The sequence below is a fragment of the Myripristis murdjan genome, chromosome 15 (assembly GCF_902150065.1).
Source record: "Myripristis murdjan chromosome 15, fMyrMur1.1, whole genome shotgun sequence".
Taxonomy (NCBI): Eukaryota; Metazoa; Chordata; class Actinopteri; order Holocentriformes; family Holocentridae; genus Myripristis; species Myripristis murdjan.
This window is the reverse complement of record NC_043994.1, coordinates 33,255,103-33,279,802: the sequence shown is the minus strand read 5'-3', so window position 1 is coordinate 33,279,802 and position 24,700 is coordinate 33,255,103. Positions and strand designations below refer to the sequence as shown.

Below are 24,700 nucleotides of genomic sequence, written 5' to 3'. Positions count from 1 at the left end.
TCAATATCATCAATATCGATTGGCTCGGCTCAAATCAAAACAGACATGTTGTGTAACGTGACGCTGCATCTGATTGGTCAGAGAAGAAAAGAGCAGGAACAGGAAAAATTCTGATCATCTAACCTGACACCAACCCTGCGACCCGCCCTGCACACACACACACACACACACACACACACCTGCACGCGAAAATAAAAAAAAACAAACTATCAGCTTACTGCCTATAAACATAAATATTAAATATTATACAACAAATATAAACAATAGAAATATTGTTCAGGGGTTTGGGCTTCAGTGTGCAGCGTTCACTAACACATATAAAACTGCATTTTCTCACACACACACACACACACACACACAAACACACACACGCTGTGTAGCACAGAGTCTTTATTCAGCAGCTTTCACTGAAAGCAGACGTTCAGATCTGATGTTTTCTGTCCCACATTTCCTTTGGAAATAAAAAAAAAACACAGAGCCAACTTCCTGTTTCCTGCCCCCCCCCCCCCCCCCCCCCCCCCTCCCCGTCATGACATCACAATCTGTATGTGGCGGTCCGTCTGCAGCGTCAACAACACAAGGAGCTCCAGTCGCTCTGCTGATGAACAGAACTGAAGCTGCTAAAATGAAACTGTGTGAAGGTGACAAAGCAGTCTTGAAGCTCGGCTCGTGTCTCAGGACATTTCCTGATGTGAACATGCAGCACTTCCTCACTGCCAGGTTCACAACAATCAGTCAAAAAGAGGAGGGGCGGGACAAATATTGATAAACACAGTCAGAGATGTCAGAGGAGACATGCAGACTAAACTGCATCTCACAATGTCACACGTTACCATAGCAACAGTGAAACACATCTTCAAAATGACACTGGGTCCCAAATAAATACAGCCTGGTGACGTGTAATAAACCCAACACCTTCCACAGAAGAAGAAGAAGGTGTGAGTGCAGAGCAGCAGCTCTTCCTGGTCTGCTTGAAGCTTCAGTCTGCCCGGCAACACAGGCGGGGCTCCTGATTGGTCCACTCTGTTCTGTGTGATAGGTTGTGTCGTTTGGAGGTCACTTCCTGTTCCTGTATCTCGTGGTGCCATGCCCCGCCTCCACAGCAGACAAATCAATCAGGGGCGGTTTCCTCGTCCTGTATCAGCCGTCCGTCCGGATGTAGGTGACCCGGCCGGGCGCCCGGCTCAGCCCGGCGCCGCCCGTCTTAAACCAGACCAGCTGATGACCTGCGGACACACAGAGCTCAGATCAGATCCTCACACACGTTGTGCATCCTAAAGGCCGGATTATGGTTCTGCGGAGACTCGACGCAACGCGCACACAGTTGCCACGCAGGCCGTGTGTGTCCAACATCCTTCTGCGAAACACGCTAAGCAATTCTCCGCCAAAACGCTATGGGATGCATTTTTTTTTTTTCGGCAGATCTATGTACACTCTGTGGCGTCTGGTCGCTCCTCTACCAGTCGTGGTGCCGGCAGCGCCATTTTTAAAAGGAGGAGCAGCAGATCCAGATCCAGCAGGATCCAAACTTTCCAAACAATTTGAAATAAACTGACGAGTCAAGATGCGATCACAGCAGCAGATCTTTTAAAAATGACGCTGCTGGCACAACAACAGGACATGACTCTGGAGGGGCGAAATGCCGGAAATGCTGTAGCTCGGCGGACCAATCACAGCTCTTGTTGTCAGTGGGGGGGTAGCGTGGGGTCTGCATAGTTACAATTTCTCGGAGGCAAGGCTCTGCGGTGGTCACACAACCCCCGTACGCTCCACGAACGCAGAAACATAACCCAGCCTTAACAGTTACCAGTCAATTAAGTTAAACTGGGAACCAGTGTCTGGGAAACTGAACACAGTACATGTTGTTGAACACCTCCACTCCACCAGGTGACCTTACCTGTCCAGGTGGTCTGATTGGTCAGGACGAAGGCGTGGCAGTGGGCGTGGCTCTCACAGACGCTGGCGGCCTCCTGCAGGCTGAAGACGGACAGCAGACAGACGTCGTGCTGGTAGGACGGCCAGCAGCGATAGTCCTGACCCGGGACCCAGGAGTCCTGCACCGCCCGGTAAGCTGTGGGGGGGGGGGGGGGGGATTATAATATTTACACTGAGTAAAATGATTTATTATGATTTATGCACTTTACTTACCACTGTTGCTGTCTTATTTATTTACTATTTACAGTATTATTATCATTATTATTATTATTATTATTTACAATTTTTGCCATGATTGATTCATAACCTCTGTTTTCATCCTGTCTGTCTTGTTTTGCTATCTTGTCTTGTGTTGACTTGTTTTTAATTGCTGCTGAGAGAGTGCCAACTGAATTTTGTTGTGTAACCACAATGACAATAAACTTCCTAATGTCCCTTATGTCCTTATTATTTAAGTGATTTATTTCCCTGATGCTGGATCAGATTTCCTGTTTGCCAAACTGGTTGAAGAGAGAACAGCAGGGACAGCAGTGTGTGTGTGTGTGTGTGTGTGTGTGTGTGTGTGTGTGTGTACCTGTGGTGTGTGTGTGTGTGTCATTGTGCAGGTACTGTCCGGTCCTGTAAAGGTAAAGAACTTCCTCCATGCGATGCAGAGTCTCATCGACACCCCACAGGAGCTCCCCTGAGACACAGCAGCACGCCGTGTTACAACAACAACAACAACAACAACAACAACAACAACAACAACAACAACAACAACAACAACAGGCCGGGCTGGGTGTCAGCTGATGACGGTGTGACTGAACGTCTGAACCACCAATAAAAAACAAGAAAAAAGAGAAACAGCAACAGTTTTCATGTAAATAAACACAACAACATGACATTACTGGTGGCCACCAGGTGGCGCTCTACATGAGACGGACCTGCACAATAAATCATTTATTTATTTATTTATTTTTTCAATATGAAAAATAAAATGTGTGACACACTTTAACTCGTCAGCATCACACAGATATTTTAACTCTAACCCTTCCAGTCTCGTCTCACCTCAGTAAACAAACACAGACAGAAAATTCAAACGGAAGTCGCTTTGTGTCGATTTGCTGCCATCATAAGAATTTAATCTTTTAAAACCCAAACAAAATGCCTTGACTTCTTTCAACTACATGAAAAAAGCAACTCAGAAAGAAATGACCCCAAACTGGCAAGAAATTAGTAAAAACGTACAAAGAAAAACAAAAAATAGTAAAAGTAAAAAGTAAAAAACAAAAATAAACAAGCAAATGAATTATGCAACCAAAAGAGAGACAGAAGGGAATTTTAAAAAATGGAAAATGAATGAATGAATGAATGAATGATGTTGCACAGCACGTGGATGCACTTTAGCTGAGTTTGAGTTTTGGTGTAGTGGAACTTTAAACAAAATCTTCTTCCTTTTCTTGTCTTCAGAGTCAATTTATTTGCCATTTGTGGTAGAACCGGATTGCAGAATGGTTGCAAAAGCTCAGCATGCGGACAGAACCTGTAGGCCTTTCTCACCTCACCTGGACAGAGCCGACCGGCCTCAGGTGGTGACGTTCAGCCGCTCAGGTCGCTAACCCGAACCCAAACCCAAACCCCCAGCTGAGGCCACGCACGTCCACGCTCATTTTCACAGAAGTGACCCGCAATTTGCTCTCCAAAAGAGCGCTGGGCGGCTGTGATCGAATCTGTGGCCAGGAACATGTGGAGCTCTTCATTTTTTAAATCTCAGAAGCACAGCTGGTTTAGCTCAGTGACGCCAGCATATATTCAATAATCTGATATTCAGATTAATAAAAGTCTCAGAGATCAGCTTCAGGCCGACAGTGATGACACCGAGCTGTAGTTTCAAAGCAGAGCGGCGGGCGGCGGGCATCGGGTGGTGGGCGGCGAGCGAGGAGAAAGCTCAAGAAAGTCTAAGTCTATGTGTGTGTGTGTGTGTGTGTGTGTGTGTGTGTGTGTTGATTCTGCTGTGCTTCTGTCTGTCTGAGCTCAGCTGGAATGTCAACAAGACTGACACACACACACACACACACACACACACACACACAGTTGTGTTTCCATCACTTTAGAGGACACTGCATTGACTTCCATTCATTTCCTGGAGACTCATCTTCACCCTCACCCTGGAGTTAGCTCACCTGTAAATCCAGACTTCAGCCTGACATTAACGCTTTTCACTGAGGGACTCACTTTGTCCCCATAACGGAGGAGAGTCACACACACACACACACACACACACACACACACACACACACACACACAGCTGAAGCTAAAGTAAGACTTTACATAATTGGTTGATTTCTGATGAGGCCCAGTTGTGGGGCTGATTCTGACTGGCTTGTTTTTCTGGTGACATCATCGCCCACAGAGAAGCTCATTAACTAGCGAGGAGTAGCACTAACTCTCTTTAAACATCCAGATCTGATCTGAGATCTGATCAGATCACATCTGATCTGAGATCTGTCAGACAGCAGGAGCAGGAGAGGGATCAGAGGTTATACCGACCGGTGGCATTGAGGATGGTGTCCAGCAGGGGGCGCAGGGCGGGCGGGGCGCTGTGAGGCAGCAGGTAGGTGAAGAAGAACCTGGAACACACACCACTTCCTGTTTACTATTAACTCTGATTGGCTGAAACTTTTTATAGCCTCTCTTATGTGATCTGTGATTGGCTGACAGGATCTGAGTTGTGATTGGCTGACACCGGACCTGTATGCGTTGTAGAGGTTTCGTTTCTCGTTCATGCCGGCACAGCGCCCCCTGCTGCAGGTCAAGCTGAAGTTGCGGGCGGGGAAGTCGATGTTGCAGAGGCGGGGGGGCTCGGGGGGGCAGGGCGGCTCGTCGGCCGTGGCGTCGTCCAGGTCGCTGACCTTCAGCTCGCCGCCGACCAGCACGAACTGCCGCGGCCGGAAGTCCAGCAGAGACACGGAGCCGAGCGGCGAGTGAGCCAGGAAGTGAAGCAGCCGCACCAGACTGAGACACACCTGCACACACACACACACACAGACACACACACACACACACACGCACACGCACACGCGCACGCGCACGCACACACACACGCGCACGCGCACGCGCACGCACACGCACACACACACGCACACGCACACACACACACACTCGTATAATTACATGTATGTACAGTGTTATATTTGTGTCTTTTTGCTGTAAATCTTGGAGTTATTTTTGAGCAGGATTTGTCAGTTAACTCCCGCATTAAACAAACTGCTAAGTCTGCCTTTTTTCACAAATGCAATATTGCAAAAATTATGCACTTCCTTCCTGAAAAAGATGCAGAGAAACTAGTCCATGCACTTGCTCCCAGCATGCATCTGACTGGTGGCTCCCAGCATGCATCTGACTGGTGGCTCCCAGAGTCTGTGGAAGTCCAGCGGGAGGCGGAGCCTTCAGCTGTCAGTCTCCTCTTCTGAGGAACCTTCTCCCACTTTGGCTCCGGGAAGCAGACGCCCTCTCTGCCTTTAAGAGCCTTAAAACCTTCCTTTGTGATGAAGCTTAGAACCAGGACGTCCCGTAGCTCTGCTGCTATAAGCCCAGCCTGCCGGGGCACTCCCATGATGCACTGGGCTCTCCGTCTCCTCCCTCTCATATCCATATTGCATCAGTGCATGTTCCTAACCGGCCGTCCTCCCTCTCCTCTTCCTCCTCTCTTCCTCTGTGGTGTTTCTGCCTCTGCAGCCGTGATGCAAACCAGCTGCTGCCCCAGCACCTGATCACTTATGGATTTTAGTTGTTATTACTCATATTATTACTACTCCAGTTATTAGCATCACTCAGTCCTGCTACAGTCAGACCTGTGATTATCATTCCTCCTATCCTCACTGTCACTGTTCTGACTGCTACTGTTATCAGAACTTTTATTATTATTGCTGAGTGTTATTATGATTATTACTGTTGTTGCAGCACAATCGGTACTGTCATTACTGTTATCACCTCTGTGCTACGATACAGCCCCAAACACATCCTCTCGCTCTCTCTCTCTCTGTCTCTCTCTCATCCCTCTCTCTGTCTCTCTCTCTCTCTCTCGAGTGTGGAGCGTGCTGAGTGGTGAGAGTGACTGGTTTTGAGTTGTTTTCTATCTTTATCTATCTTTTTTTCATCAATGTAATTTTTTAGTAGAGTGTTTTGTTTAAATGGTGGTGTTTATTTTAGGTTTGTGGTGAGATTTTAGGGTGTTTTTGTGAGTTTGGTTAGGTGGTGGGATATGATAGTGTAAAATCGGCCTCTCATATGAATAGTGTGGTCATCATTTTCCTGGATGATGTCAGGAAAGTGGAGCAGGTGGTTGAAAGTGGAGTTGTAATCAATGAAACTTTCACTCCAGTATTTCCTTTATCGACTCCTGCAAAAAAGCTAACCATTTCTAATGCTCCACCTTTTATTAAAAATGAGGATTTGTCCACTGCACTGTCCAGGTATGGACAACTTGTGTCCCCTATAAAGATGGTGTTGCTGGGCTATAAATCCCCGAAGCTGAAACTTGTTGTCTGTCACAGAAGACAAGTTTACATGATCCCAAAAGACGCTGCTTCCCACTTAAATCTGACCTTGACTTTTAATGTTCAAGGCTTTAATTATGTGGTTTTTGTGACATCTGACAACATGAAATGTTTTGGGTGTGGGGCAGAGGGGCACCTGGTTTGGGCTTGGCCTGTAGCCAGGCAGGAGGCTGGGGGCTCGGGACCCAGTCATCCAGCGGTTAAAGCCGGGGGCTCGGGACCGAGTCATCCGGCGGTTGAAGCCGGGGGCTCGAGACCGAGTCAACCGGCGGTTGAAGCCGGGGGCTCGGGACCGAGTCATCCGGCGGTTGAAGCCGGGGGCTCGAGACCGAGTCAACCGGCGGTTGAAGCCGGGGGCTCGAGACCGAGTCAACCGGCGGTTGAAGCCGGGGGCTCGAGACCGAGTCAACCGGCGGTTGAAGCCGGGGGCTCAGGATCGAGTCTACTGGCGGTTGAGGCAGGGGGCTCGGGACCAGGTCTCCCAGCGGTGGTGGATGAGGAGGTGGTGGAGTGCACAAGCGAGTCATGCTCACCTGCTGCATCGCAGCAAACTGTTGTTGAGGGTGACAGGGGTAAAACTTCAGTGATGGGAGGAGGAAAAAATGAGGAAGGGCACACCAATGATGATAGTTTTTTAAATGACATTTTGATGGAGGATGTATGTGATGACATTTGTCTAACAATGAAAGTGGGTAAAAGGAAAAAAAGGAGTGGGAAGCAGCAGAGTGAGGTTAAAACAAAGAGGATGGTGCAGTCTGCCTCTGCTGAAGATGAGGGTGAAGGAGGGGATGAGGAGGAGGATGAGGAGGAGGAGGGAGAGATGATCATTTCTCAGGAAGAGCACATTGTTTCTTACTCTGTTGAAAAAATAAAAAAGTTTTTGGCTGATCAGAGGGCTGTAAAGGTTGAACATTTTTTCCCTGATCTTCTCGGTTTTATTAGGTCTGTGAATCGTCTCAGGAAAGAAGATGCTTTTACTGAACAAGAGGTGTACAGCCAAAGACGCTGATGATGATTAAACCCATCCTCTTTTTAACTGCCCTCTATGTTTTTGTTAGTGCAATAGCTTTTAATTATTCCATGGATAATATAAATATTGGGTCTCTTAATTTAAAAGGAGCATGCAGTGATTCAAAGCGTGCTTCAGTTTTTAAGCTGTTTGAGCTCAAAAAGCTGGATGTAATTTTTATGCAGGAATCTCACAGTGACTCTGAGAACAAGGGGATTGGAAAAGGGAGTGGCCAGGGGAGGTTTTCCTAAGCCAAAAACAGTCCAGTAGTGCTGGGGTAGGAATTCTCTTCTCCAGAGCTTTTAGTCCTCGCTCTGTGGAGGTGCAGGATGTCATGTGTGGACACATTTTAAGAGTCACTGCTTTGTATGAAAATGTTAAAAATGGTTTTTATTTGTATCTATGCTCCAGTTTTAAGAACAGAAAGGATTAATTTTTTAAATGTTTTATGTGATGTTGTACATGCCTTTGCCGATGACTATTCATTCCTTGGGGGGTGATTTTAACTAAGTTGGATGGGATTACCTGGAGCCTCATCCTGCTTCCTCAGTCTGGCTTAGACGTCTCATTGAGACCTATGAACTGAAAGATGTGTGGAGAGGTTTTAACAGTAAGAGCAAACAGTACACTTGGACTCACTGCAGAGATAATTCACTGTCTCTGGCCAGGCTGGACCGTTTTTGTTGTTTTACTCATCATTTTAGTATTTTTAAAAGCTGTCACGTTGTCCCAGTTGGTGTGTCTGATCATTCTTTGGTTCAGTGCTACTTTTATATTCCAAATGTGAAAACCTCCAGTGGATATTTGCATTTTAACACTGCTCTTTTATCAGATCAATCTTTTAGAGAAGCTTTTAATTATTTATGGATTTAGGAGATCAAGAGCATGTTGAAGCTCTTAAAAGTAAAGAGGCTGCATTAGCTAACCTGCTGGGCGTCACTGCACAGGGAGCTCTGGTCCGCTCACGCTTCCTCAATGCCTCCCTGATGGACGCCCCCTCACAGTTCTTCTTTGGCCTGGAGCGCAAGAACGGTCAAAGAAAGATCATCCACTGCCTGCGCTCTGATGATGGTTCCACATACACTGAAGCCCCTGCAATTCGGATGTACGCCACCCAGTTTTATAAAGACTTGTTTAAAAGTGAACTGGAGGAGGACCCAGAGTTGGAGACATCTTTCCTGTCAGACCTGCCACAGGTTGAGACTTCATCCAACTTACAACTGGATGCAGAACTGACACTTGAAGAACTTCAGGTGGCCCTCATGAGTCTGGCAAATGGTAAGGCTCCGGGCATTGATGGTCTCCCTGTGGACTTTTATAAAGTTTTCTGGCCACTGAACGTCAAAGACATGCTGGAGGTCTTCCAGGCCAGTTCTACTGCTGGCCAATTGCCTTTGAGCTGCAGGAGGGCGGTGATCACTTTGCTCCCCAAGAAGGGTGATCTACAGAACCTGAAAAACTGGAGGCCAGTATCTTTATTGTGTGGGGACTATAAGATCCTGTCCAAGGCGCTAGCATTGAGGCTCAGGGAGGTGATGGCTGAGGTCATTCATGTGGACCAGACTTACTGTGTGCCCGGCAGGCTGATCAGTGACAATGTCACTTTAATTTGGCATGTTTTGGAACTCTCCAGCTCATTGGCGGTGGATACTGGTCTTATTTCCATAGACCAGGAGAAGGCTTTTGACCGGGTTGAACACCAATACCTGTGGAAGACGCTCGGTGCTTTTGGGTTCAGCCCTGGTTTCATAGCCAGGATAAAGGTACTGTATAGTGATGTTGTGAGTATACTTAAGATAAATGGTGGTCTGACTGCACCTTTCACAGTCCAGATGGGAGTGCGGCAGGGATGTTCACTGTCAGGGATGTTATATTCCCCCCCACCCCCAGGCTCTTCTTTTTCTTCCTAAGGAGCAGGGAGGACAGGGACTGGTGCACCTGGCCAGCAGGGGTGCTGCGTTCAGGCTCCAGATCATCCAGAGGCTGCTGTATGGACCGAAGGACCTGGTGTGGAGGCCTCTGGCTCAGCTGGTCCTGCAGCGAGTCGGTAGCCTGGGACTACAGGAGTCTGTGTTTCTAATGGATTTTAAGACTGTGAAGTTTCATAGCCTGCCTGTTTTTTATCGAGGACTTTTCACTGTATGGAAGCTGCTGCTGAAGCAGAGAGGTCAGCATGATTCTCTGTTCTGGCTGCTGCAGGAGCCGCTGGTCCATGGAGGACACCTGAGCACCCCCTGCTGGGCAGGAGCAGCGGTCACTGAGGCGTTATGCAGAGCTGGGATTTTGACACTGGGAGATGTGCTGCCCTTAACTGGACCTGACTTAAAAGATGCGGCGGGTCTGACAGCTGCTTTGGGAGGAAGGTCGGAGAGGATTGTGGGCAGACTGCTGGAGCACTGGAGGAGCTGTCTGGTGGGAGAGGAGTGCCTCCTGTGGAAAGACTATGGTGTCGGGGTGACTGATCCTTGCTCTGATGATACTTTTCCTCCCTTCAGTGTTCGCCCTTGTTGGACAGAGGATCAGAGACAGTGTAAGGTCAACTTGCAGGAGGCCAAAGGCAAGGCTCTGTCTGCTCTGATGGTAGAGTGTCTGAACAGACAGAAGCTGCAACATCGGCCTGATTCCCCTTGGAGAGCTCATCTGGGCTCAGGTGAGGAGGTCCAGCCTGAGTGGAGAAGCTTCTACAAACCTCCGCTCACTAAAAGGGTGGCTGACCTACAGTGGAGACTGGTGCATGGACTTTTAGCAGTTAATGCTTTCATCTCTATCCTGAACCCTGCAGTACCCAAACAATGTCCATTCTATGTTGCTGTAGAGTCAGTGTTTCATTGTTTTTCTGAATGTCCTCGTCTCATTCCTCTTTTATCTCTGTTGGACAATCTATTTAGGAAGGCCAGAGAGGTTTTTTCTATCCAGACTTTCATCCTGGGGTTTAAATACAGGAAGGCCTCCAAACATAAATGCCAACTGTTGAATTTTATCCTGGGACAATCAAAGATGGCTGTGTATGTGTGCAGGAGGAGGAAGGTGGAGGACAGTGTGGACACTAATCTGGTTTTATTGTTCAGCAGAATGGTTAAAGCCAGAGTTCTGATTGATTTTAAGTATTTTAAAGAGAGGAAGGACTTGAATCAATTTAGAATGTTACGGACACATGGACTTGTTATATGCACTTTGGTTGACAACACTCTTATATTCTCAGATCAGTTGATCTGATCATTTTTTATATATTTTTATTTATTCATATTTTAATTGAGTGATATAATTTTGTTTTCTTAAATGAAGTAAACGAAGTTGCTTCAAAAATCAAATCTCTTGACGCTGTACAGATAAAATTGAATTTAATTGAACTGAATTAAATATTCTATCATATTTGAGTTTTTATTAGTGTGAAGCACGTGGTGGCCTGGGTGTGTTAGTTAGTCAGTTAGTAGGTGGGTAGCTAATTAGTTGTTAGTGAGTTAATTAGTCAGACAAACACAATTTTTGACCAAGTGTTTGTTTTTAATGTTAAAAATGGAATAACTGAATAAAAACACATTTTAAAAAGTCATGCTTCACTCAGAGTCAGAGGCGTCCACTGTGTGTGCGAGTGGGCGGGGCTTCTGACTGACAGGCGGCAGTAATGAAAAGCTTCGTCAAGACAAACAGGAAGTGGCTTTAACGTGTGGCTTAAAGTGTTTGAGTCCATTATCGCCTCAGCAGAGGACATCCCATCATGCCTCACTGCAGACACCACACGACTTCCTGCTCTGTGATTGGTCCTTGCCCACAGGAAGCAGCAGGAAGTAATTGGAGAGCATGTTGCCATGGTGATATTGATTGGAATCAGACAGGAAGCAGCAAACTGAGGCATGCTCAGTGTGTGTGTGTGTGTGTGTGTGTGTGTGTGTGTGTACCCTGAAGCGCTCCTCCCAGGCCGTCTGCAGCAGTTGGATCATCTCCAGAGGAGTTCCAAGCTCGGTGATCGCCGTCACCGCCTGCACATCACCGGTCGCCTGGTAACAGTAACCATAGAGCTAACACACACACACACACACACACACACACACACACACACCGAGTTAACAGTTAATTTACAGGGTCAGCAAGAGTGCCATTTTATATGGAGCATGTACAGAACATGTGGTTTGTGTGTGTGTGTGTGTGTGTGTGTGTGTGTGTGTGTGTGCACGCGAGTGTACAGGGGAAATGGAGAAACAGAAAATTGTCCTTATCTTCGATCAAATTCACACTAATGACTTTTATCAGCACACAGAATCATAATGTCTGTGTGTGTGTCTGTGTATGTGTCTGTGTGTGTGTCTGTGTGTGTGTCTGTGTGTGTGCTGCCCACAGTCTGACTGTGGAGCCGCGTAGTCTGACCCCGAGGTCAAAGGTCATGGTTTGGTCAAGAGAGCAAAACAAACCACAATGCGATGTTTTTATGTGCAAGCTGCCAGCGGGCGTGGTCGCTGCAGTGTCCTGAGGCCAGACATCCAGCGGTGGGAGGAGCCACACTGCACGCCCGCATGTTGTTCCCGGGACGTTAACAAGGCAAGCCCGAGGTCTGTACCCCGCAGTGCCATCAGCACGTGAAATGTGCAATGAGAGGGAACAATACTCTGCATCATGTTTACACAAATATACACATTCGCTGCAGCCGGCAGCTCCTGATGGCCCGCAGGTCCAGGTGTCCAATAGGCAGTGTTGGGACCAATTACTCACAAAACTACTAAGTTACAATTACTAATTACTTCTGTAAAAAAGTAATTTTGATTACTACTCAATTACTGCTGCAGAAGAGTAATTCAATTACTGGGGAAAGTAATTTTTATGATTACTTTTTTTCTTTTCTTAAATCCTCTTATTAATGCACATATTTGTGCGTTGCTGTTGCAGTGTGGACATTGCTGTGAAATTTCATCTGTCATTGTCAGTGTTGGGCACGTTACTTTGAAAAGGTAATTCATTACAGTTTAAAGTAGTGATGCCAGCTTGTTCAGGTGGGGAATTGAACCCCCGGTCTTCTGTACAGCAGGTGGAGATACTATGCGCTCTGCCGTCGGGGAACATGAGCTTCTTGTAATTTGTGCTCATTCTGCATGCATGTTGATAAGTTACAAAAAACTGCAAAGTCCGACCGGTTTGAAAATTGACACAACGCTTTTTCTCCACAAGACGCACATTTTTTGAATAGGATAATAAAATAATAATAATTATTAGTAGTAAGTAATGGCTAGTAACGGCGCATTTTATTGTCAGTAACGGTAACGGCGTTGTAACGGGGGAAACAGTAATTTCTTTGATTACTCGTTACTGATAAAAGTAATGCCGTTAGTAACGCCGTTTCTTTGTAACGCCGTTACTCCCATCACTGACAATAGGGTTGGGAACGATTAACCGATATGACCGGATAACTGATTTCACAGGCGAGAGATACGGCTGTGTCGGTAACAGACTCCTCAATCGATACGAATCAGCCGTGAATCCTCAGATGAATCGACTGTAGAGTTGTGGAACGGATATCGCGAGACTAGGAGTCGGTTGCCTGAGGCTTTACAGTTTTCATCTCTAAACAACGCGAGAGCTCACGAAAGGGACTTAGACTTAGCTTGTCTATGCAGAGAAGAGGTATCACTTCGGCTTATTTTTCATATTCAATCTATGTTATCACAGGCATACTCCTGCTCATTCATTGGTAGTTGAATTGTTAGGTCTGTTTGATAAGTAATTCACATTTTTAAAAAAAATAATAATAATTTAACATATTGTTAAATTATTGAAGTTAAGCTTACTGGTAAACATCTACTCCTTCAAGATAATTTATTATGTTCTACAACTCATAAACATACACTACCACTACATATCGAGTGTTTGAGAAGCATATCTCCTCTGTGCTACAGAAGATCTGAAGTAAAAAGTACTCTCTTGTTGTAGCCTAGCTGTAGACATGACGGTCAGAGAAAAAATAACAATGAATGATTTATTTAACGGGTCTGGACAGAACCATCACTGGGTCCGTGGACGGACCGCAGTCCACCATTTAGTGATGCCCGGTCTACATCAACAAATGTTAACTATCGTATTGTTCTTACACCGCATCGAATCGTATTGTTCTTAAACCGCATCGAATCGTATCGAACCTTTCTGTATTAAAAATACATCGTTTTTGAATCGGATCATAACCCGTGTATCTAGATATGTATCGAATCAGCCACATGCCAGAGATTCCCAACCCTAGTGTCTGAGCTCCTGACAGCCCACTGGTCCAGGTGTCCGATCTGCTGATTGACTTCAGCTTGGCATTTAACACAGTTTTGTCACGACAGCTGATTGAAAAGCTGCTGCTGCTGTGCATGGATCCTGGCACCTGCGGCTGGATACTGGACTTCCTAACGGAGAGACAGCAGTCGGTCCAAAGTGGCAGCCTTACCTCCAAAACCACCACAGTGAGAACAGGATCACCACAAAGGTCAGTACTGAGCCCTTCACTTCACGCTGCTGACACATGACTACTCTGCTAGTTTCAGCCCTGACCACATCATAAAGTTGGCAGATGACGCCATGGCTGCAGACCTCATCACCAGCGAAGATGAGTCAGCATATAGGGGTGAGGTGGAGTGGCTGACAGCCTGGTGCCGAACACACAGCCTTGCCCTCAGCACCAACAAGAGCATGGAGATGGTTACTGACTTTAGAAGAGCCGGTCACAGGCTCCATCTCCCACAGATCGTCTGCACCTCTGCGGTGGAGAGGGAACACAGCTCCTGGGAGTCTGCACTTAGGTCCATAAGTAGCCTCAAAAGTAATTGGACACTTGAGGCAGTCATAGACTGTAAAGGATTTTCCCCCAAATATATAATATAATCCTTATAATTATAGTTATGTATGTTATGTATAGTTTGGCCAATTACTTTTGAGCCTCTGGAAATGGGGTGACAGTATATCAAACTGGCTGTAATTCCCAAAAGGTTAATGCCATATTTTTGTTCAACCCCTTAAATAAAAGCTGAAAGTCTACACTTCAGCCATGTCTTGATGACTCCATTCCAAATCCACTGTTGGTGGTGAACGATGGCAAAATTTTTCAATATTGTGTTACTGTCCAAATACTTATGGACCTGACTGTATCTGACAGATGAACCGACCTCCAGGGTCAACACAGCTGTCGTTAAAAAGGTTCAGACTGAAGAAGACGGCGTCCCCTCACAGAGGCACCGCGGCAGCGTCCCGTCTCACCGGCCGGTTCACAAACAGAGGCACCAACTGAGCAGCACGGTCAGAGCTGCTGACAAAATCATTGGTGCCTCGCTGCCGTCCCTGCAGGAGCTTCACAGCCAGCGCTGCGTTCACAGCATCAGGAGGGCCTCCCCTCAGCCCTCCTCCTGCCTGGCCACACTGATGCACTCTGGGAAAAGACACAGGAGGATCAGAGCAGGGACGACTCACCTGTCAAACAGCCTCTGCCCTCAGCAGGCACACTGCTAACAGAACAGGTGAACAACGGCTTCTATTTGCACTTTATACATATTAGTTGTTCTCTTTCTCTTTCAGTCTCACAGTTTTTAGCTTATTTACTAATGCTCTCGTTTATTGAATATATTGTTTTTATTTATATTGATATAGGCACATTTATCGAGTGGAAGCATGTGCAAAACACTACTGCAGAGTTTGTGGATTTTGTGGATGTCAGAAATTCCCAGATGTAAACCTGATTCACAACAATAAAAATAACACCATGAAACTCATAATATCAATAAAACAATAAGTAAATAAAGTAAATAAATAAATGTAAAATAAACATTAGGATAAATAAGATGAAGCGGAAAGGAGGGATGAATAAATAATAACTTAAATAACTTAAAGCAGGTGAAAAGAAAAAAGCAGTTACTAGAAGAGAACCTCTCTGTCTCTCTCTCTCTCTCTCTGCCTGTCTGTCTCTCTGCCCGTCTCTCTCTGCCTGTCTGTCTCTCTGCCCGTCTCTCTCTGCCTGTCTGTCTCTCTGCCTGTCTGTCTCTCTGCCCGTCTCTCTCTGCCCGTCTCTCTCTTCCTGTCTGTCTCTACAGGAGCTGTCAGCAGTATGTGAGGGAAACTAACTGAACTGAGACACTGAGCAGCCGTCACAGTTTGATGTGTTTATTATTATCATTATAATTATTATTAGTAGTAGTAGGAGTAGGAGTCTTATTACACATATTACTATTAGCAGTTATTAGTAGTTATTAGTAGTAACATTAGTACTGTTCCTGTGCAGGAGGTTCTGCTCTCTGTCTGCTGCTTCCTTTCTGGTACTGAAGAGGTTAAAATGTTAATCCCTGCCTCACTGCTACCAGCACACACACACACACACACACACACACACACACACACACGCAAGTCTGGTTAGCTGTGCAGGAGTCTGTCTCACTGATGTGAATAGAAGCAACATGACCAGGAACTGACCCTGCACACACACACACACACACACACACACACACACACACACACACACACACACACACACACATTCAGCCAGACCGACTCTATCTGCTTCTGTGATCTACTGGAATTCATCTTGTTCACACTAAAACTAACATGGAGGAGACACACACACACACACACACACACACACACACACACATGGAGAGAGAGGAGAGAGAGAGAGAGAGAGAGACAGACAGAGAGTAGCTTGTCCAGGTTTCATGTGTTATGTTGTTATATTGTGTTGTGTTGTTATGTTGTGTTATGTTGTGTTGTGTTGTTACAGTATGTTGTTATGTTGTGTTATGTTGTTATGTTGTGTTATGTTGTTATGTTGTGTTATGTTGTGTTATATTGCGTTATGTTGTTATGTTGTGTTATGTTGTGTTATGTTGTTATGTTGTGTTGTGTTGTGTTATGTTGTGTTGTGTTATGTTGTTATGTTATGTTGTGTTATATTGTGTTATGTTGTGTTGTTATGTTGTGTTATGTTGTTATGTTGTGTTGTGTTGTTGTTATGTTGTGTTATGTTGTGTTATGTTGTTATGTTGTGTTATGTTGTGTTATATTGTGTTATATTGTGTTATGTTGTTATGTTGTGTTATGTTGTTATGTTGTGTTATGTTGTGTTATGTTTTTATGTTGTGTTGTGTTATGTTGTTATGTTGTGTCATGTTGTGTTATGTTATGTTGTGTTGTGTTATGTTGTTATGTTGTGTTATGTTGTGTTATATTGTGTTATATTGTGTTATGTGTTATGTTGTGTTATGTTGTTATGTTGTGTTATGTTGTGTTATGTTTTTATGTTGTGTTGTGTTATGTTATGTTGTGTCATGTTGTGTTATGTTATGTTGTGTTGTGTTATGTTGTGTTATGTTGTCATGTTGTGTTATGTTGTGTTATGTTGTTATGTTGTGTTATGTTGTGTTATATTGTGTTATGTTGTGTTATGTTGTGTTATGTTGTGTTATATTGTGTTATGTTGTGTTATGTTGTTATGTTATTGTGTTATGTTGTGTTATGTTGTTATGTTATGTTGTGTTATGTTGTTATGTTGTGTTATATTGTGTTATGTTGTTATGTTGTGTTATATTGTGTTATGTTGTTGTGTTATGTTGTGTTATGTTGTTATATTGTGTTATGTTGTGTTATGTTGTTATGTTGTGTTATGTTGTGTTATGTTGTTATGTTGTGTTATGTTATGTTGTGTTATGTTGTTATGTTGTGTTATGTTGTGTTATGTTGTTATGTTGTGTTATGTTGTTATGTTGTGTTATGTTATGTTGTGTTATGTTATTATGTTGTGCTGTGTTATGTTGTTATGTTGTGTCATGTTGTGTTATGTTGTTATGTTGTGTTGTGTTATGTTGTGTTATCTTGTGTTATATTGTGTTATGTTGTTATGTTGTGTTATGTTGTGTTATATTGTGTTAAGTTGTTATATTGTGTTATGTTGTGTTATGTTATGTTGTGTTATGTTGTTATGTTGTGTTATGTTATGTTGTGTTATGTTGTTATGTTGTTATGTTGTGTTATGTTGTGTTATGTTGTTATGTTGTGTTATGTTGTTATGTTGTGTTATGTTATGTTGTGTTATGTTATTATGTTGTGTTGTGTTATGTTGTGTTATCTTGTTATATTGTGTCATGTTGTGTTATGTTGTTATGTTGTGTTATGTTGTGTTATGTTGTTATGTTGTGTTATGTTATGTTGTGTTATGTTATTATGTTGTGTTGTGTTATGTTGTGTTATGTTGTTATATTGTGTCATGTTGTGTTATGTTGTTATGTTGTTATGTTGTGTTATGTTGTTATGTTGTGTTATGTTGTGTTATGTTGGTTAAGGAGGCATTAAACTTTAAAATTCGTCTTAGTGTGAAACGCTCTGAGCTTCTTTCCTCCATGTTGTTCAGCTTAAAGTCGCCTTGGCAGATTCTGCTCTGCAGTGTGAAGTTTCAGTCGAACAAAAACCCCTCCTGCTGCTCCTCCAGCTCCCTGTGACCTCTGACCTTTGGATCCGTCCCAGCAGTGAAACTGCGAGCCACGCGGCACCAACATGGAGGAATAATATTTTCCCAAAGTTTCTCTGGAACATTCCAGTGTTCAGATTCCCATCGCAGCTCAGCGGATCCTCCGCCAGACGGACCGAAGCATCGCCCAACACCCGCCGTCTGTGTGTGTGTGTGTGTGTGTGTTCTCCCCTCTGAAGGTTTCATTCAGTTCAAGCATAAACAGATTTGAACTGGCTGCATTAAAGCTGAATAAACGGTGCTGAGGTTTGATTAAAGTATGAAGAGAATCAAGAATATTTCATATATATAACAATTAGTTGGTTAATGTCTCATAACCTGTAGAAGGACCTGAGCCCCCAGAGGAGCTGCTCAATAAAAAGAAAAGCAAACAGCAGAGCTGGAGATACCAGCTTTTTTCTGCAATATTATTATACTCTATAATCCTCCTGCAGAGACACTGACGTTATAATTACTTTTAGTTTTGCTGTGATGTTGCTGCTGCAGTGATTTTTTTTTTTTTTTTTTTTTAAATGATTTACTGATACTGATTTACTTTTTATAAACTATAAACTGTCTTCTTTCTTCCCAGCAGATTTCTGACAAGTTGTTACTGGGCAGAAAAACAAGACCTCACTTTGATTTAAAACATTTAGCTCCCAATTATCTGAACCCTGACCTTCAGATGCAGAGGGAGCACGAGCACACACACACACACACACACACACACACACACACACACACAGTTGATTGCTACTACTAATACACATAAATGATCTATGTTGTTAATATGTTTGCAGATTAATGATAGACTTTTAACTGAGATTATGATAAATCAAAATTAAACTATAAAAGACCTGGGATTATATATCCACACAGATCGTAAGAATCAGTTATAATTAAGAGGATATGTTCACTTATTTGATATAATGTGATTAATTTTGAATGGATATTAAATGAGCAGGAGGACACTGGGTGTGCAGTGAAGGAAAGATGATGAAATGTTAATTATCAGTTATCAATGACCTATAATCAAGAACACAGAAGGTCCCAGAGAGAACAGCTGGAAGGTAATGTGACGTCATGAAACCCAAAGTTAGTGTGACTGAGCATCACATCACCTGAGGAACATCACTAACCTCACGGGTGTGTGGGTGTGTGGGTGTGTGTGTGGGGGGGGGGACTGACCGTCAGCACGTTGCGGTGCCGCAGCTGCCGCATCAGGTTCATCTCCTTGAGGAGTTTGAAGGCGGCAAGGCGGTAGCACGCGGCCACGGAGCGGAAGCGGCGCACGCAGCCGCGCATATCATGTCCTCTGAAGTCCACAGACTTGAGCGCCACGGAGAAGCTCCGGTTCCGGCTCAGCTCGGCCCGGTGCACGGCCTTGGTGTATCCGGAGCCCAGATAGCGCAGCTCAGTCAGATTCAGCAGGCTGCCGCAGCGGAGCCCTGGGGCCGCGGCGGGGCTCCGGCCGGGCGAGCCCTCCTGTAGCTTGTGCACCGCGGGGGTCCGGGCACGGACCGGGTCCCATCTGCCCCCGGGCTCCAGGTCCATCAGTCTCCGCCTCTCCAGACGCCGGGTCGTGTGCGCCCCGCCGGGCCCCGCCGCCCCGCGGTACCGGAGCACCTCCTCGTACCTCTCCCGGATCTGTCTGTCCAGGTCCTTCAGGCTGTCCGGCGGCTCCGACACCGGCTCCGCCCCCAGAGCCTCCGCGACCCGCAGCTCCGCGTCGCCTCGGTAGAACCGGAGCGGCGTGTCCGGCCGGTCCGCAGGTCCGGAGCCCGGGGCGGCCGGTCCGGTGTGCAGGCTGAGCAGAGAGCCGAGCAGGAAGGACACACACACTCCGCCGGCCACCATCCTCCTCCTCCTCTTCATCATCACCGTCAGAAACATGAGCAGCTTCGCCTCCGCCCGCCGCCACGCGCTCACAAACCGAACGAACCCAAAACCCGAAAAACCAGACAAAGAACCGGAGCCGCTGCTCCCTCACGTCCTCATCCTGAGCTCTGATCCCGATGAGGACCAAACTCTCTCTCTCTCTCTCTCTCTACTCCTCTCTCTCTCTCTCTTAACTCTCTCATCTCTCTCTCTCTCTCGCTTTTTCTGACGCAGATGATTGACAGTTTACGTCACGCTGTAGTTCGCTGGTCAGCCATCCTCCCTCGGGGCAGAATTGAGAAGGCCTTTGGAAAACTACATTACCCATAAGGCTTTGCGACTAACGCTCCAGCCTGGAGAGATAAAGAGAAAGAGGCTGAAATGGCTGCTGGGGACAGACTGCAGTCAGAGTGTTCATCATTTATTCAGTTAATTAGCTGGTCAGTTAATGAGCTGGTCAGTTAATGAGCTGGTCAGTTAATGAGCTGGTCAGTTAATGAGCTGGTCAGTTAATGAGCTGGTCAGTTAATTAGCTGGTTAGCTGGTCAGTTAATGAGCTCTAAACTGAATGGAGCTTCTATGTGACTCGATTTAAATCGCCTACATTTTCAAAGGCGGCGGAACACGTGGTTCTGCTCAGTGTGACGTCAGGAGAACAGCAGGCAGTTTGTTAATTAAATCAGAATTATTAGGATTCCATGTTTAAACATGAGGCCAGAGGCGCTGCGCTGGCGCCCCCTGCAGGAGAACCATGCCTCACCTGTGATCAATATAAATGATCTCTGATACGTGATCAATACATTGGCTTCACTAGTCTTTATCAAACTGTATGTTCTTTATGTTCTCTATGTTCTTTATGTTCTCTATGTTCATCATGATAGTTATGTTCGCTGTTCCTAATGTCCTCAATGTTCTCTGTGTTCTTCATGTTCTTTGTGTTCTTCATGTTCTCTGTGTTCTTTGTGTTCTTCGTGTTCTTTGTGTTCTTCATGTTCTCTATGCTCTTTGTGTTCTTTGTGTTCTTCATGTTCTCTATGTTTTTTGTGTTCTTTGTGTCTTCATGTTCTATGTTCTTCATGTTCTCTATGTTCTTGTGTTCTCTATGTTCTTCATGTTCTCTATGTTTTTTGTGTTCTTTGTGTTCTCATGTTCTCTATGTTTTTTGTGTTTTTGTGTTCTTCATGTTCTCTATGTTCTTTGTGTTCTTTGTGTTCTCTGTGTTCTTTGTGTTCTTCGTGTTCTTTGTGACCTCCATCTGCCTTATGTTCTTCATGTTCCTCAGGTTCTATATGTTCTCCATGTTCTTTATGTCATACTGAAGAACATGTGGATTGCTCCATCTGGTTGCTAGGCAACGAGCAGTTCTTCAGATCAGGTGAGGCTGAAGTGAACACACACTCATACGCACACATGTACACACACACACACACACACACGCACACACACACGCACACATGCAGACACACACACACACACACACACAAACACATACGCGCACACACATGCACACATGCAGACACACACACACACACAGAGGCAGTGAAAGCTCTGGTCTCAGGTCAGATTTCAGTGAAACAGGAGCTCTGGCCACACACACACACACACACACACACACACACGAGCTGTCACTGCCTCTGTGTGTGTGTGTGTGTGTGTGTGTGTGTGTGTGTCCACAGCTGCAGGCTGTAGAATGACCTTTGACCTGTTGACCTCAGATAGTGGTTACCATGGCAACACAGTAATATGTAATAGAAACACACTGTTCATTTCAGACAAATGTCTGACTGTGTGTTTGTGTGTGTGTGTGTGTGTGTGTGTGTGGGTGGGTGGGTGTGGTGGGGGTTCTGTCAACACCAGGACACATCTGGCTAACACACACACACACACACACACACACACACACACACACACACAGTGCCCCATCCCTTCACTAGCCAGATGTGCTGTTCATGTGTTGGAGAAGCTCCGCCCCCTGACTCAGACTCCTCCCCTGTCTCCAGTGAAGGGGAACAGAGAGAGGTCTCACTCTGTCTGTGTTGCAGAAACCTGCTGCAGAACAGACTCACAGGTTCTACCAACAAACTTCTTAAGTGATGTTGATTCACATCACTGACACACGAATCACATGAGCACACACACACTCACACACCAGCTACACACACACACTGCACACAGTGTCTGCACACACACTGCACACACACTGTCTGCACACACACACAGTCTGTACACACACACAGTCTGTACACACACAGCATCTGCACACACACTGTCTGCACACACACTGCACACACACTGTCTGCACACACTGTCTGCACACACTGCACACACACTGTCTGCACACACACTGTCTGCACACACTGTCTGCACACACTGCACACACACTGTCTGCACACACACTGTCTGCACACACACTGTCTGCACACACACTGTCTGCACACACTGCACACACACTGTCTGCACACACTCTGCACACACACTGTCTGCACACACTGTCTGCACACACTGCACACACACTGTCTGCACACACACTGTCTGCACACACACTGTCTGCACACACACTGTCTGCACACACTGCACACACACTGTCTGCACACACTCTGCACACACACTGCACACACTGTCTGCACACACTCTGCACACACACTGCACACACACTGTCTGCACACACAGTCTGCACACACACTGTCTGCACACACACTGCACACACACTGTCTGCACACACACTGTCTGCACACACACTGCACACACACTGTCTGCACACACACTGCACACACACTGTCTGCACACACACTCACACATCAGCTACACACACAGCGTCTGCACACACACACCATCTGCACACACACTGCACACACACAGTGTCTGCACACACACACCATCTGCACACACACACTGTCTGCACCACACAGTGTCTGCACACACACACACTGTCTGCACACACACACACACACACACACCACACACGCACTGTCTCTATCTGCTGCCACCTTTTAATGGAAGAAAATTTGACGAGGACGGCAGGTGAGTGGGCGGGGCTTCAGTCCCTCCGGGGGTCACCTGTCTGTTCACACCTGTAATGTCTTGAGCTCGGCTCCCTGTGGACAGAGTGAGGACACGCTGCTGTTCCAGTTAGAACCAGGTGAGAACAGCTCACCTGGTTCTGCTTCTGAAACACTCAGCTGCTACGTTTTCTTTTCAGTTTTTACTTTTTGTGCTTCTTTTATAAGAATTGTTTTACTTTTTTCTTTTTGTTTTTTTTTAAATTTGCTTTTTGCTTTTTCCTTCCAACGTTTTTACAAGAAATCAAGTGAATTTGCTCGGGTTACAACGGGTTAACGGTTATCCATGTGTGAGTCATCAGCGGCTTCAGACCGTTTATAAAACCTAAACACACACACACTCACACACACTCACACACACACACACACACACTCACACACTCACACACACACACACACACAGAGAGAGGTGTAATGTGGTGGGTTTGGGGTAGCTGGTGTGAAATCTAATATTCTCTGGAATCTGAAACATGTGGCGGGGTGGGAGGGAAGTGGGGGGGGGGGGGTCTCTGTATGGGACGGGCTGGGTTTGTTTGAGGAGGCGAGGCGATGATGTCTGCGCCGCCGAGCGTGAAACAGGCCGGGAGGAGCGGCTGGTCCCAGACCTGCCGCTCAGACGAATAAAAGCTAACAGGCAGCAACAAAAACCTCGTTTGGCTTTAATGAGCGGGGGGGGGGGGCGAGCGCTGCTCTCTCTCTGCCGCTCACATAGATGATCTGTGTTAGAGAAGACCGCTCACTCGTTAGGTTTCACTTTCTTCACTCTTGAACAAAACATGGAAGGATATTTTTCCACACACATTCTATTTGAACGCCCACAAACTTAAACGTGCTCACGCTGCGTTCATGACCTCAGCAGATTCATAGGATTTTCAGGCTGATTTTCACTGTTTTATTCAAAACAACAACAGCACAAAACAACATCCATCAAACAGCAGCTCTGCTTACTCCTGCCAGGCGGAGCTTCTGACCACCTGAAAACACCTTCAAACTTCAGCTCCGCCCACTTCCTTTATCAGCCTGCCGCTCTGTGATTGGCCAGGAACAGAGTCGTTGCACCAAATTCAGATGTATTTAAAGGGATGGACCTTTTCGTTAATTACTGTCTCTAGGCGTAGAAATCATCCTGTGAGGATGTCATCATCAATCATCGGATTTCTCCTGAGTCAAACCAGCTTAGACTTAGACTTAGACTTAGACTTAGACTTTCTTTATTGTCATTGCACAAAAAAAACCCAGCAGTGAGATTTTGGCAACGAAATGTCGTTGCTTGGCTTCCGGATTACAACAGAGATGGAATTGTGGGGCAGTTTAAATAATTAAAATATAATCTATATAACTAGTGCTAAAAAACAAGAGCTAAATAATAATGAGTGCAATAGAGAATAAATAGATAAAACAGAATGTAAACAACAGAATAAACAGTGTAAACAGCAGAAACGTCAGCTGTGGAGCCAGCCAATCAGAACACAGCTCAGGTGTTATTTGTCCTGCCCGTTTGATCGGCTCTTCTTGTTGGGTTATATCAGAAGACAGGAAGAGGCGGGGCTTGCAAAGACTGACATCTAAACACAGAGCTTTAGCTTTCATCAGTCCAGGTGAGCTCAGCAGCCACGTTAGCTAGCAGAACACTGGCTAACAGACCACAGAGGAAACGCATTTATTACAGTTTGTGATGTTCAGGAACTCTCACATCCTGCTGGAGGATGAAGACTGAAGTCAAGAATATATTATATCATATCATATCATATCATATCATATCATATCATATCATATGATATATTAAACAGTAAAAGTTTAACGTCAGCAGTGTGAAGCCTTGGTGACGATG

At 45.5% G+C, this 24,700-nt stretch overlaps 1 protein-coding gene across 1 annotated transcript; it reads right to left on the bottom strand.

Moving 5' to 3' along the window:
• Positions 1-431: 431 nt before the first annotated feature.
• pkdcca (protein kinase domain containing, cytoplasmic a) lies at positions 432-19,939 on the bottom strand. The gene is made up of 7 exons (XM_030069865.1): positions 19,121-19,939; positions 11,382-11,501; positions 4,666-4,940; positions 4,465-4,544; positions 2,510-2,617; positions 1,898-2,071; positions 432-1,226 (listed from the first exon to the last, which is right to left on the bottom strand). The coding sequence occupies exons 1-7, from the start codon at positions 19,823-19,825 to the stop codon at positions 1,141-1,143; spliced, it is 1,548 nt and encodes a 515-aa protein (XP_029925725.1). The 5' UTR covers positions 19,826-19,939; the 3' UTR covers positions 432-1,140.
• Positions 19,940-24,700: the final 4,761 nt, after the last annotated feature.

Excerpts from the sequence above, each read along its gene's own strand:
- pkdcca (XM_030069865.1), bottom strand. The coding sequence starts at position 19,825 with ATGTTTCTGACGGTGATGATGAAGAGGAGGAGGAGGATGGTGGCCGGC. Across the intron at positions 4,941-11,381 it reads CCTGGGAGGAGCGCTTCAGG|GTGTGTCTCAGTCTGGTGCG; the intron begins GTACACACACAC and ends GTGTGTGTGCAG. Across the intron at positions 2,618-4,464 it reads CACCATCCTCAATGCCACCG|GGGAGCTCCTGTGGGGTGTC; the intron begins GTCGGTATAACC and ends GCTGTGTCTCAG.